The 13,037-nt window shown below is 41.6% G+C and overlaps 1 protein-coding gene across 1 annotated transcript in view; it reads right to left on the bottom strand.

Moving 5' to 3' along the window:
* mtmr11 (myotubularin related protein 11) overlaps positions 1–13,037 on the bottom strand; it is a 37,269-nt gene that overhangs the window by 9,365 nt on the left and 14,867 nt on the right. Inside the window, exons 3-10 of the mRNA XM_026183995.1 lie at positions 7,198–7,334; positions 6,968–7,037; positions 5,944–6,083; positions 5,731–5,815; positions 3,890–4,037; positions 3,489–3,576; positions 2,944–3,032; positions 1,493–1,620 (exon numbers count right to left, since the gene is read on the bottom strand). Coding sequence (XP_026039780.1) covers positions 1,493–1,620; positions 2,944–3,032; positions 3,489–3,576; positions 3,890–4,037; positions 5,731–5,815; positions 5,944–6,083; positions 6,968–7,037; positions 7,198–7,334 — 885 coding nt within the window. The remainder of the gene's footprint in view (positions 1–1,492; positions 1,621–2,943; positions 3,033–3,488; positions 3,577–3,889; positions 4,038–5,730; positions 5,816–5,943; positions 6,084–6,967; positions 7,038–7,197; positions 7,335–13,037) is intronic.

Here is a 13,037-nt window from a genome sequence, read left to right as displayed (position 1 = left end):
TGAGGTGACAAACGTGTGTAGTACTGTGACCTTTACACACTGTTCCTGTGTGTGTGTGTGTGTGTGTGTGTGTGTGTGTGTGTGTGTGTGTCAGACAGAGAGACAGTTAGAAAGATGGCTCAGCATTTCCAGTAGTTTGAGACCACTGTGGCCTCTGGCCTCTCTGCTCTTAAGTGGAATGTGCTGCCTGTGCTCATATGACAAAAGCACCAGTAAGAGCCGTCTCACAAAGAGTGTTGTGATCTGAGCAGGAATGCCCCGAACAACTATTTAAAACAGGAGAGAATGATCTGGAAACACATGACTTTAACTAAACTAAAGCAGATCACGTCAGGGTGTGATTTAAATCAAAAGACTGTTCAGGAAGTAGGAGAAATGCAGAAGCTTAACACGGAAATTCCATAGACTGCTTAGAAAAGATAGATGAAGCATTTTCTGCTCTGAATCAGAAGTGACAAACAAGAACTCACCGAGACATGACTTGTTAAATTCAAGGTGAATAAAGCTTCATCTCCAATCTGCTTCAAAATGGGGCCATAATTTATGAAATGATAATCACGTATCAAATAAGTCTTTAACCTCCTAGGACCTGGCGTCCACATATGTGGACATCACATTTTGGGTTATTTGGACCAGCGGTCCCCAACCCCCGGGCCTCGGACCGGTAACGGTCCGTGAGTCGTTTGGTACCGGGCTGTGAGAGTTGAGGCTCAGGTGTGAAATGCCTGGTTTTCAGGGTTTTTATCGGTTTTCAGCGTTATTTTGTTATAGTTTTTATCATTAACTCGGTTTTCCTGGGTCTTTTCACGTGTGTTATGAATAAATCTTCTTTTTTTCGGTACCGGTACTAGTTTTATTTTGTTGTATTTATCCCCGACACCTTAAAGGCCGGTCCATGAAAATATTGTCGGGCATAAACCGGTCCGTGGCACAAAAAAGGTTGGGGACCGCTGATTTAGACCAAAAGTCTTAGGAGGTTAAAGCAGCAACTGAGAACTCTTTAGAAAATTAGTTACTGAAGTCACAAAAGAAGTGACTCCCAGACTTCTATACAATCCATCCTCTTCTGCTTATCCTTTTCAGGGTTGCTGGCGGGTACATCCTGGACAGGTCATCAGTGTGTGGCAGGGCTAACACATATGCACAAACAACCATTCTCACTTACATTCCTATCCTCACTAACTGCATGTCTTTAGACTGTGGGAGGAAGCCAGAGTACCCAGAAAGAACCCACACAAACAAGGGGGGAACAAGCACGCCAGATGGAGGAATTGAACTCAGGACCTTCTTGCTGTGAGGCAACAGTGCTAACCACTGTTCCACTGTGCTAAATATTGTCCCTTTTTTGACCCTTCAGACCACACACCTGTCCTGACAGAGGTTTATATGAGCAGCGGATTATCAATAACGGCAGTTGTGATGCCTCCTTTCTCCTCTCTGTGCTGTGTGTAAACACACATTCAGGTGTGGACGTGTGCGTTTCTGTCCTTACCTCCCAGACAAAGGGCGCGCAGGCGGCTGTGTGCCAGCTGGATGTCGGCAGGCGAGGGCAGCTCCTCGCCCAGCTCCACCACCACACACAAAGAGGACTGGCAACCAAACAGGATCATCTCCAGGTTTCTACACAAGAGCACATCCAGCTGTTAACGAATGGCAACGAGCCTGCCGTACTTTGTGAAACATTTGTCACTGGCAGTGTAACATTTGTAAGCAAGCTGATATCGCTTTACATCATTGATGAGATTCACTTTTTCCCAAAAAAAAAAACCTGAATGAATCATTTCTGAGCAATAAAGTAACCAAAAATATAGCAAAACGATACTAATTAAAACTCTTTTATGCAAATCTATATGCAGATATTTTTTCAGAAAGTGTGAAAAATCTTGCAGTTACTTCATGGTTTCAGCTATCCCCTCTTTCAGCAGCAGGCCGCTGGGACAAAAGGCTTCTACATACTGGAACATACAGAGCTCACAGGTCAGAGACTGAGGACTCAAGGGGCTTTAAAAATAGTTATTAAAATCTTAAAATCTCATAAGTTCTCTTAGGACTACGGGAGAGCAGTTAGCTCAGATATTTGTCTGACACAGTGATGGGGGTGTCCACACTGGTACGTTGTACTAAAGCTGTTGAGCATTTAATAAGGTGTCCATGGCGCTTCATTCATGCATAAAAACAAATGTCTATCAGCTGAATAATCAAGGAGGCAGAAAACTGAAATAATACACGCAAAATAATGAAACTGACCAGTGATGCATGCCAATTCATTCCCCGAATCCTACATGACACCGTGTAATTTTCTGTGCCGTGGAATTCAAACCCACAACATAACATATGGATATAAATCTATGAAATGGCCCTTTGGGAAGCAAAGGTGCAAAGCAGACTATTATTTCCCCAGAAAGAAGGAACTGGTTCAAATGTCGTTTCAGCTTGGAGGGAAAAGTTGCCAAAAGCTTCGCAGTTAATACTGAAAAATGACAGTTGGTGTAAAATGATTCTGCAACATATTCTGACCTCACACGTTAAACTGCAGCCTCGTGCTTCTTTCACGATTTGCAATATTCACCTCCAAGTGTTCTGTTTCTCTCATTCGTTCTTTGTGTTCATCGATAGATTTTCTCGGGTGATAGAAATAAATGCACACAGGTGAGTTAAAGCAGAAGAAGGTTTTAAAATTATGAATCTGAGCATCTTCAAATGTAAATGTATCTAACAAGCCATGTGCAGACACTTTCATAAGTCTGTGAACCAAGTCTTCTTAGTCTGCATCTTCATTCTGGACTAAAGCTTAGGATCTGGAGTCCAGCAGACGACCTGTTATTACTTTACTGTAACCTGTACTTTGCTGTGTGAAAGTTGCACCCTACAGCTCAGACTCAAGTGCGGGTGGTCAAATGTTGATGCACTAGAATCCATTTGCAAAGCATTGAACACACACACCTGATGTCATCTTTCTCATGGTAGATGTTATTCTGGAAGCTGGCCATTCGCAGTAGATCACTGCCTCTGGGATGTCGCCAACACCAGCGCTGTGACACAAAACAGTTTCACCCTCTTTAATAACACGCTCTTACTGCAGCATTCATCTTATAATTAGTCTCGCTGGAATGATAATAAGCAGCAAATACAGACACATGATTGCAGCTCAGAGATCATTCTGACATAATATATTAAAGACACTTGGGAAACAGGCACCAAGTCTGAGGAACTTCTGTTTTTTTCATTTGAGTTGCAAGAAAAGTTTTAAATGTTTCTCAAGGCAGGAAGATATCTGTGAAAATAGTGCTTCTGGGTGCTTTCTTGAGTTCTTGGACACAAATGTGGAATATTGTAACAGCATCCCCACAGCCCAGCTCTGCATGTGTTTGCAAAAAATCCAGCTGAATATTTTCTGAAGCATATACTTCCAAACACTTCCTAGAAATTGGTGAATCACAAATGGCAAAGTGTTAATTTAAAACAAAACATGACTCCAGAACACTCACAGGGATGCGTCCTTCATTGAAGTGGGCGAAGCTTTTCTTCAGCTCGGTGTCTAAAACCTTCTGTGGGACCACGATGAAGCGAGGCAGGCTGACAGGAAGCAGAAAAAAAGTGCTCAGTTCTATTGACGAGATATAAATAGCAAATTTACAACAGCAGTGGAAGATGTATGAGTCACTGCATATAAAAAAAAATGTAAAAAACTTAGAGCACCATCTTTTAAGGCGTTAGTGCCGTGGAATCTTTCTCTTATCGAGGACGAGCAACATTCCTGAAATGTGCTGCTTTGCATACTAAAGAGGGGATTGGTGTTAAATCTGATATAACACTGACAGACATTCTATGTGTTTTATTACATTGCATACCTGGTTAGTGTTATGTGTGGTTACACTTGTGAATTTACCTGGTTGACATTTCAAAGCGGTCATTGACTGAGCTGACCCTCCAGCTAGTGGCTCCACAGCGTTCCAGCTCCTGCTCCCAGTCCGAGGCAGATTCAAACCAGTTCATGTGGGCGTCTCGGCGACGGTTGCTTAGAAACTGCTTCATTTCTGTAGGCGGGAAGTGATTGAAACACTCGTTTTGATGCTCGCGGCACTTTAAAGGTGCAAGATCAGGTGCAGTGTGATAATACTGTGACTGCTTTGAATCGTATTTTATACAAACACAACACTATTCATTTTAAAGGCAGGATTTAAACCTAATCTTAATGGGAGTCCAGCAGTGAAGCTAATTATAATTTTACTGTTTAGCTTCTCTGGTATAAGTTTTTGCCTTTTTTATCGTGATATAAAGACCGGGCAGAAACAGAATTTTAAAAAGCACTGGCTGCTCAGCAAGCAGGCACGGCTTCTTAAGAAATCTATTCTGAGCTTTTGCATCCTTTTCCAACAAAACTCTTTTTGGAGGACAGGAGAAACCATTTCTCTGGGTCAGCCGTGGGAAAAAACTTGGGATGCCTGGGACACATTTCTCTGTACGAAGCTGAATAATATCATAAAGCTTGGTGGAGACACGGCGCATGGGCAAAGAGAGCGACCGTTTCATGTTGGTGTCAAACAGAGCGTGGACGCTGGCAGAGGTGAAGCTCTTCTTGTATTATTCAAAACACAAAGAACTGACCACACACTGGACACACTTGACCCATAGGGCGGAGGTGAACTGTAGGTCATCTAATGACTTGTTTCAGAGGGGGGCTTGCATTATTTATCCAAGAACTGGCATTCATCCTCAGCCTGGCCAGCCTAGCGTAGCTTGAATGTAGCACACTAAGCATACTATACTGCAGAGACAGGCTCAAATGTCCCTATATGGAGGGCGGGTGTTTAGAGCAGGCCTTTATTAACGACATGTGAATTGTGGCTCGTTTGCATTTGAAGCTGAGAAGCTTAATTAAGAAAAAAAAAAAGGGGAAAGAACATAAAACAAGGTTTAATCTTTCCCACAGCCACACTTTAAATCATTGTTAACATAAACTTCTGCTGAATCCGATGAAAGATTGCCTCACATATGTTTTCAGAGAGAGTATTTTTACTGTGGCATCACAGAGGGGAGTGTTTTTAATCTCGCCAGCCACAGAGGATGTGAATGTTATGTGTCATTATGGTCTGAACAGAAACCATTAAGGTTCTGGGTTCATTTTCGTCCCACTTTTAGGATCTGCAACATCACATTCGGATGATGGAAATCGACAGGAGCAAAAAATTAAAAAAAAAATGATAATGAGCTGAAGTCACAGGAGGGAAATGATAAAGTGTGATCACAGCTTAAGTACATTCTGTTTCGGGAGCTGGAATGGGTGAGAACCACACTTAGTCATGTGCTGTGCTTTAAATCTGTACAAGTGTGTCCTAACACATTCCTGCAGGGTTTCTGATTCACGACAGCATGTGATTCTCACTTTAACTGAGCTGTTGTTCCTATGAATATTCATTAGAGCTAAAATATGCACAGAATGATAGACAGATTGTAATAAATACTTTAGATCATTGACTTGCAGTCATTTTAATATCATTACCATCCCAGCAGGCACACATGAGGCAGCAGTGCCCCAAGAAGCATTTCTGTGGCTGCATCCATACGGACGAGAACAAAACAAAGTAAGCTCAAAAGCACGAGTGTTATTAAACGGCTCCTGGGAGAGCCAACGGTTAACAGAATGACAGACAGGCTGCAATGGTGGAGATAAGATACCGTCTCTGTGCCAGGAAAGGAGTGGCCAGCTGTATACTTTAATCTACTCACCTACACTGCCGAGGGCGGCGTTCTGGAAAGATAACACAGACCCTGGTTTGGGAGGCTGGTAGGTCTTAGCGATGCTGTAGGTCATCTGAGGAGGGAAACCACAGTGAGTGCATCAACATGACAAAGGTCGTCAGCTTTCACCACAGTGTCTGATCACTGGGCTGTGGCATAGATCAGCTTCTCTAGGGATACATGCTTAGGCTAAGGAGACACCTCTTGGACTTGTGACTCAGGAGTGAGGCGGTCAAAAAGGAAGCAGACGACTCGCATGTCCCTGCAGTAAAGCACCAGCTCCTCCGGAGTGAACTTCAGCGAGGAGTTTGGTGTCACCAGCTTGGTCCTGTTTGGGCCCACTGAAACACAAGAGCAAAGTTACATTTTAGATTCATAGACGACTCCAGAGCCCAGCGGAGTCCTGGAGTACAGAGTTTTAAATCAGCCTGCAAACTGAAATAAAACTTTAAATATTATTTGAGAAGCAAGGTATGTGAAAAGATGTCTCACTTTATTAAAACAGTGGTAGTGATGGTAGTCCATCAGACTGCACCAGTATGAGAGCACCAGAATCGCCAGGCAACTCAACTTTCAAAATAAGAGTGGATTATCCACTGATGATAAATCAAAAATATAAAACGTGTCCAATACTCTACATATAATCCCTGTGAGCCCTTATACAGTTATGTCAGGTACATAGCTGTGTGGCTGTGAGCACAACAGTCCTCCCCACCTTCTATTCCAGGCTAGGCTTTGTGAGGGGCAGCCAATCAGCTGACTTAAACAGAGGGGGCTCTGTTTGAAGGGAGAGGAACAAATGCTGCTTGTTTGAGACAGAGCATGAACTGAGGGGCTGCAGCAAGGCTCAGTGAATGATAAATAAGGATTATTGTGAGTTGCGATACACGCAAAGACTTTGTGTACCAGGATGAAAGCATGAACCTGGAAATGAGCATCATCAGTCCCCTTTTGAATCAAAGACAATTTTTTTGTGAACTTCCTGACAGCGATACTGATACAAAGAAATATCTCAGTTAACAATCTGCACATTATCAGACTGTTCTTTGAACTTATTTTTAGTAACCTTTGCGTCATCGTGTTCACAGTAAGTGACATGATAGACAATTTATCTATCCGGTGACTGGAAGTCGTACAAAGGCAATAATTTACCAAGTAAACATCAATCAATAGCATGAATGGAAATGCTTTTGGAAGCCATGAGTAAAAAGGAAGTTTTACTCACCAACAACAACTTTCTCTATAGATGCCAAAGCCACATCGTGGTCTCCTAGTAGCACTGGGTCTGCATTGTCCTGCGTCATAAATATCATTCAAAGAAATAAAGTTCCCATGATGTCAGATGCACTTTATACATTTTCAAGGGTCATTCTTTTAAAACAGAAGATAGAAACACACTGTTAACACAAACATCTGTATGTTTTAGTGTTTATTCAGTGCAGCGTAGGGACTCACGTCAGGTTTGGGACTGTCCTGGGGCACAAAGGCCACTCTGAAGTGAGTACAGAAGAGGGTCCCAGACAGCCAGCCTCTTCCTTCCCTGGCAGTCAACTTCTTCCTCACCATAACAGCTCTCTGAAGTACACACTCGCCTAAAGAGGACATGTGGCACAAGTGTTATAAGAATTCATCGACGATACACATCAGGCAGAAGTTTCAATATTGCACATGTCTAACCATGACTGTGTCCTCTCCTGCACATAACAGGAAGTATACAAAAGATAAACAAGAAGTATGAAAGAGAGTGGGCTGCAGGGAGTGGGTGTAACAACATCCTTAAACCACAAGTTACGTCCTTGAATTGTTGCAAGTCCTTGACTGGATGGACAGAGAAGAGCAACGAATGCAGCGACGCTGTACTGAACCCTGCAAAGCCTGAACCATGAAATAGCCACTTTTTTTTTTTAAACCAAAGTGTTTATTGAACATTCTGACAAATCAAAAAAAGAAAAGAAATGAAATATGAATTTGCATATATGAGTTTTAAGTTGTATCGCTTTTGGTACATCTGAGATTTTGGTTCAATTTATTGGTTAAAAAAAAAAAAAAAAGTGGGAAAAAATGAGGCAGATTTTTTTTTCCAAGCACATAAACAATCATTTTAACCACAGGTATGGCCCGGCATTACCAAAGCAATTTTCTTTAAAAATCTATTTCTGCTCAAATAACACAAAACAATTGTCCAGAGGTCATCTGCAAAGGTTATTTGCAGATGACCTGCAAGAGAAAGCGCTTGGGAGCACAGGAAGTGATGGTGTTTGAATATCATCGACAGGTCAAGCAAATCCAAGTAAACAGTACTATTATTACCACAATATACAACTGCAAGTGTGTGCTGTGGATACCTTTATTCCCTTTAAAGAAGACAAATTACACACACTCACAATTTAACATTTTAATTGTGTGTGATAACGTAGATACCTGTGTGTGTCTTTGTGTACTCAGCTCAAACTGTTTTCCAACATGGCCGCGGTACAGTAAGTTACTGTCAAGTTGCTGTTTTGAACATGTTGCCTCCAACATTTGTTACTGTGTGCAGTACGATGAGCTGCTATATTTATCTGATGCTGTGAAATGCAATTATAGAGGCTGTTAATGTGATTTTGGGGCATTTAGGTTTTGTATGAAAATCTGAAAGAAACACGACCTGCTTCAAAGGGTAGTGCATCCAAACAGAAGCAGCAAGATTTTTTGCTAGACTGCAAATGTCTAAGATAATGTGATGACCACAAGTTTTAGAAAAGAAAAGAAAAGACCTGCAAAGCCTACAAAACTGCCTTCACCTGACAGTACGATCAAAAGAAGACACCACAGGGGCTTTTTTTTATTTTTTATTTAAACAGATATGAATATAGGTGCATCCTGAAATAGCAGTGTGTCAAAAATGTTTAAAACTCAGATCTACAATTTGAGGGAATCTTTGGTGGCAGCCTAAATCTCTGTATGTGTAGACTAACTGTTGGCTTCCATGCACACACACACACACACACACACACACACACACACACACACACACACACAGAAAGTCTGGAACTTTCACTCGATTATCTGAAAATAACAGTAGAGTCAGAGCTCTGAGTCACTACAATATTTCACAAACACTTGAATTCTTTCACAACAACAATGAGATTCATTTCAAAATGGTTTTCCATCCATTCTCTTCTTTGCTTTGTGAAACTTTCAAGAACAAGATGATGAACAATAGAGCTGAAACAAGTGTGTGCAGCGATTTTCTCAGCCCAAAAGAAAAAGCGAATACAAAGATGGGGCGGTGCATGTTTTGGCTGTTGGCTATGGTCACATGATTGAACTTCACTGGTTGCTTGAACTAAGCCAAAGTACTTAAACATGTTTGACTTGACTTCAGAACTCTGATCGTTGTAGCCATTTTGTCCTTTACACGATCAGGACGAGAAGCTTGAACTACATCAGAAAACCTTCTGCATTTTTACTGCATCACTGGACAAGTCGTTCAGTGCAACACAGACAAAAAGTCTGCAGGAATCATCCCAGGAAAGAACGTTTTTCCAGCTTTGATAACACATAACATCCTAAACAGCGTACTTATGTGTGCTAGTAATCCTGTTAAGAATGTCTCTGGGTAAATGGAAAGAAAGAAAAGAAGCGTCTGAAATTCCAGGACAAAGTTCCAAAAACAAAACTTTTCACCCACAAAAGTCTTTCACACACAAACACAGATGTGCAGAAACACTAAGAGAACACAAAAGAAGAACAAAGGAAAACCATTACACACACACACACACACACACACAGAGCAGTGAGGTAACAGTCTACCACAGGAACACAAAGCCTCTGCCAGTTAGACTGTGGGTTTCCATAGCAACAGGGTCTGGGCTTGGGTAGACGTGGAGAAAATGGCCTTTTTGTCCATGACAAAGCAAATGTTTTCATTTCATTCAAAAGACAATTTAAAAAAAAAAAAAGATGGGGGAAGACCAAACTGAAAAAAGAAAAACGTGCTGAGGAAACACTGAATTCCTTCTCAGGATAATGAAAGAACTGCAATAACACGGCCCTGATATGAAAAATGACAGCGGAGATGTTGGCTGTGTTTAATGAATGTTTTGGAGCATACCAAAGCACAAACAGGAAACGGACATTTCTTTTCCCTTGCACATAAAACCCTCATTTATGCCGCGAGAGAAAGAAAAAGAAGACAAGCCATAATTTGCTGATTGCGCAAGAGGAGCTTAAACAGTATGCCCTGTGATTATGCTTATGCCCTTTAGCCTTTAAAAGCATCCATTAAAAACCCTCTAGGCTGGGCTTATCAATTAAACCCAACCACACATGACCCAGCTACAGAGATTTAGGATTCTTTGGGCAGTGAACACGAGTCTTTAAAAGAGACAATCTGGGGTTTTGCATGCCTCTTTTTAATATCACTCCGGGGAGCAGCAGAGCCGAAAACATTCGTGTAGCTGGCAGATTTGAGACGCCTGCAGAGAAAGGAGAAGAATTTGCATTCTCTATTGAGATTTAAAAAGTTTGTGTAAGCAGGTGATTCATCCCAGCATGAGTCAGCTAGACAAGGGAAGGTGTTTATGAGACAGTTTAATCCAGTAGTCTTTTATGCTCTTCCTGAATAGCTCCAGGTACAGTTTTACAACTGCTGTAACAACTTGTAGCAACTTTTACGTTTTTTAGAAGTACAAAATTCATCAATTTACATTAAAAATTACAAATCATTATTATCGGTATTGGATACTTAGGGGATTTTGTGTGGTTTGCTGAAAACTTTCATTCAGTCTGTAACAGTTTATACAAGCCAAGGAAAGAGTCGATGTAAGTAACAAATGTCGTAAAAGAACAGTTAAACCTGGGTTCAGACCTTCGACTTAACCAGCTTGAAGTCTAATCACATAAAACTGAAGACATAAAAACATAATTCAACAAGCTGGCAGCGACAATTAATGAGTATCCTGTTAGTGCAATGGACAGTTGTCAAGTTGTCTGTGAGTGAGTGATGCATAACTACTGAAAGGAAAGGCAAAAAATACTTGCAAAACTAGTGCGGTGTCATGGTGGTCATGCATCCATGCATCCATGCATCCATCAATCCTCCCAGAACTGAAAATTATGCTACAGTAGTGCCGTAAAGTAAGTACCACAGACTCAACTGTTAAAATGTCCAACTTTAGCATTAAAAGTCAGGTTTACAGCAGGTTAAAAAAGAAAAACTGTTTTCACTTCTATGGATAGTTTCTCACTAACACACAGAAAGCTGTAGCTCATTACTGTCTGTTAGGTCTCATCTCCACTAATTAGAGTCCCCCAACTCGACCTCTGCATTTTCCATGATAGTAGTGCCTATGAAAGCAGGATATTTTTTTAAATGGAAAAGTTTGGTTAGTGTAGGTATTGATGAAATTATAGTATTGTATTAGTCTCTTAGCACTAATCTGTTGTATTCACCCAGTTTACTGAGTGAGGCCTGAGCTGGATCCTTTCAGTGCTAAGACTTAAAAATCCATCCTGGGCTCCTCGTGATGTCTCCAAGACTGAGAGCAAAAACTAGAAAACTAGGAGGGGAAACTAATTTCATATGCTTCTACCTGCAACCCGATTCCTTCGATAGCAATATCTCATTATTGTTGCTGACGGTGGAACAAAAGCTTCGCATTCTGGCTCAAGTCGATCTTCAAAATGAAGGTTCAGCACAAACATGCCAGTCCAGCTAACTTTTCACCTTGGCATCCCAAATGAATGAATGAGATCCTCGGATACATAAAACTCCTCCGCCTGAGGCAGCATCTTTTGCCACTCCGCTCCACCCTTTCTTTTTTTTTTTTCCCTCCATCAACTGGTTTCATAAAATTGAAATTCCCAGAAAGAAAGTCAGACAGAGATGGAAACAGACTATAAAGAGTTGAGACTCTGCCAGGTGTCAGGCCAGCTGTGCGTCATGTAACAGACAAATATCATTAAAACACATTCCAGGTGAATTAGTCTTTGAAAACATTACAGGAGGAAGAGCTCACCAAAACAAAATGTTGGGTTGGAGTTTGGACGCTCAAGGCCAGTACATATTCAATAACTCAGACTATTCTCAGAGCAGAAAAACATTCAGTCCAAACAGGAAACAGTTTTTGACTGTCAGGATTTCTCACATTGTTGACTGAGTACAGGATGTGTTACTTTAGCAGCATACGGGGCTTTCCTTCACGCTAACTTCAGTTTAGATGAGAGAGAACGACGTGGAGGATGAGAAAATACAGCTGAGATGCATGTGAACCATGTGTGTTTTATTTGTTTCCATGCACATTTGTTTCTCATTTTCAGCTAGACGCATGCAGAGTGAAAGGTTTCTGTCCTCTTGAACCAACAGGGAGGATAAGCTCAGGTTTGGAAACAGTGGTATCCGTACTGACAAAGAAAATACTGGACACAGAAACAATCCTCAGCCTCCCAGTGTCAGAAAACTTCCTGTTCCATGTGATAATGTGATAGTGATCGTGTCTATCAAGGTGAAAAATCCTTTTATTTTTTTAACTGTTTTACTGAGACATCCATCTAAAGCAACGAACACAAAGAAAATTTAATACCTTTCTCAACATCGAGATCGAAACCCAAGTATGCAAATATCGATGCTGAGGTCTCTTGTCCATCAATCAACAAGCTGTAAAGCTGGTTGACAGCCTTTAAATCCCACAGTAACATTAGACTCTGGAAAGAGGGGATTGTGAAGATGCTCTGAAGGGGGTCCTGGCCTCTTGGCTTTGTGTGTGAATGGACAGTATCTCCCCCCTTCCCCAGTCACAGCATTGAAGCGGTACATGATCTACCTATGGCTGCTGAGCTGTCCTGACCCGTTTAGGCCTCCTGCAGGCCGGCTCGGTTTCTGAGGTCCTGTGTCCTGGTGTCACATGAGAACACCATCGATGTCTCATGCTGCCCTTTAACTACTGACAGAACAAGACAATGTCTGCAAATATATTTTGGATTCCACAAACTGCTTTTTCAGCTCATCAATGCGTCTGGCTTGAGAGGACACATATTTAAGACCCTTTTTAATCACAGCTTGAGACGGGCTACAAAGTAACAAAAACATCACTGTGCTGGTGGCATGAGACCCAATGAGACGGTTTTAACATGAGGAGGGTTGACAAATGAGCCATTCTTCTGAAGAGTGTCTGCATGTATGCATTCAAGCAGGGAGAGAGAAAGAGCGAGTCGACGGGTGCAACGTGAGCCCCTTCACTCAGATCGGTAACACTAACTCGTGATTTCTTTGTGTCTGAAAGTCAACTTGTTCTCACAAATTGCCTCAACAC

The sequence above is a fragment of the Astatotilapia calliptera genome, chromosome 11, assembly GCF_900246225.1.
Source record: "Astatotilapia calliptera chromosome 11, fAstCal1.2, whole genome shotgun sequence".
NCBI lineage: Eukaryota > Metazoa > Chordata > Actinopteri > Cichliformes > Cichlidae > Astatotilapia > Astatotilapia calliptera.
Note: the sequence above shows the minus strand (reverse complement) of the source record. Positions and strands in the feature narration are given on the sequence as shown.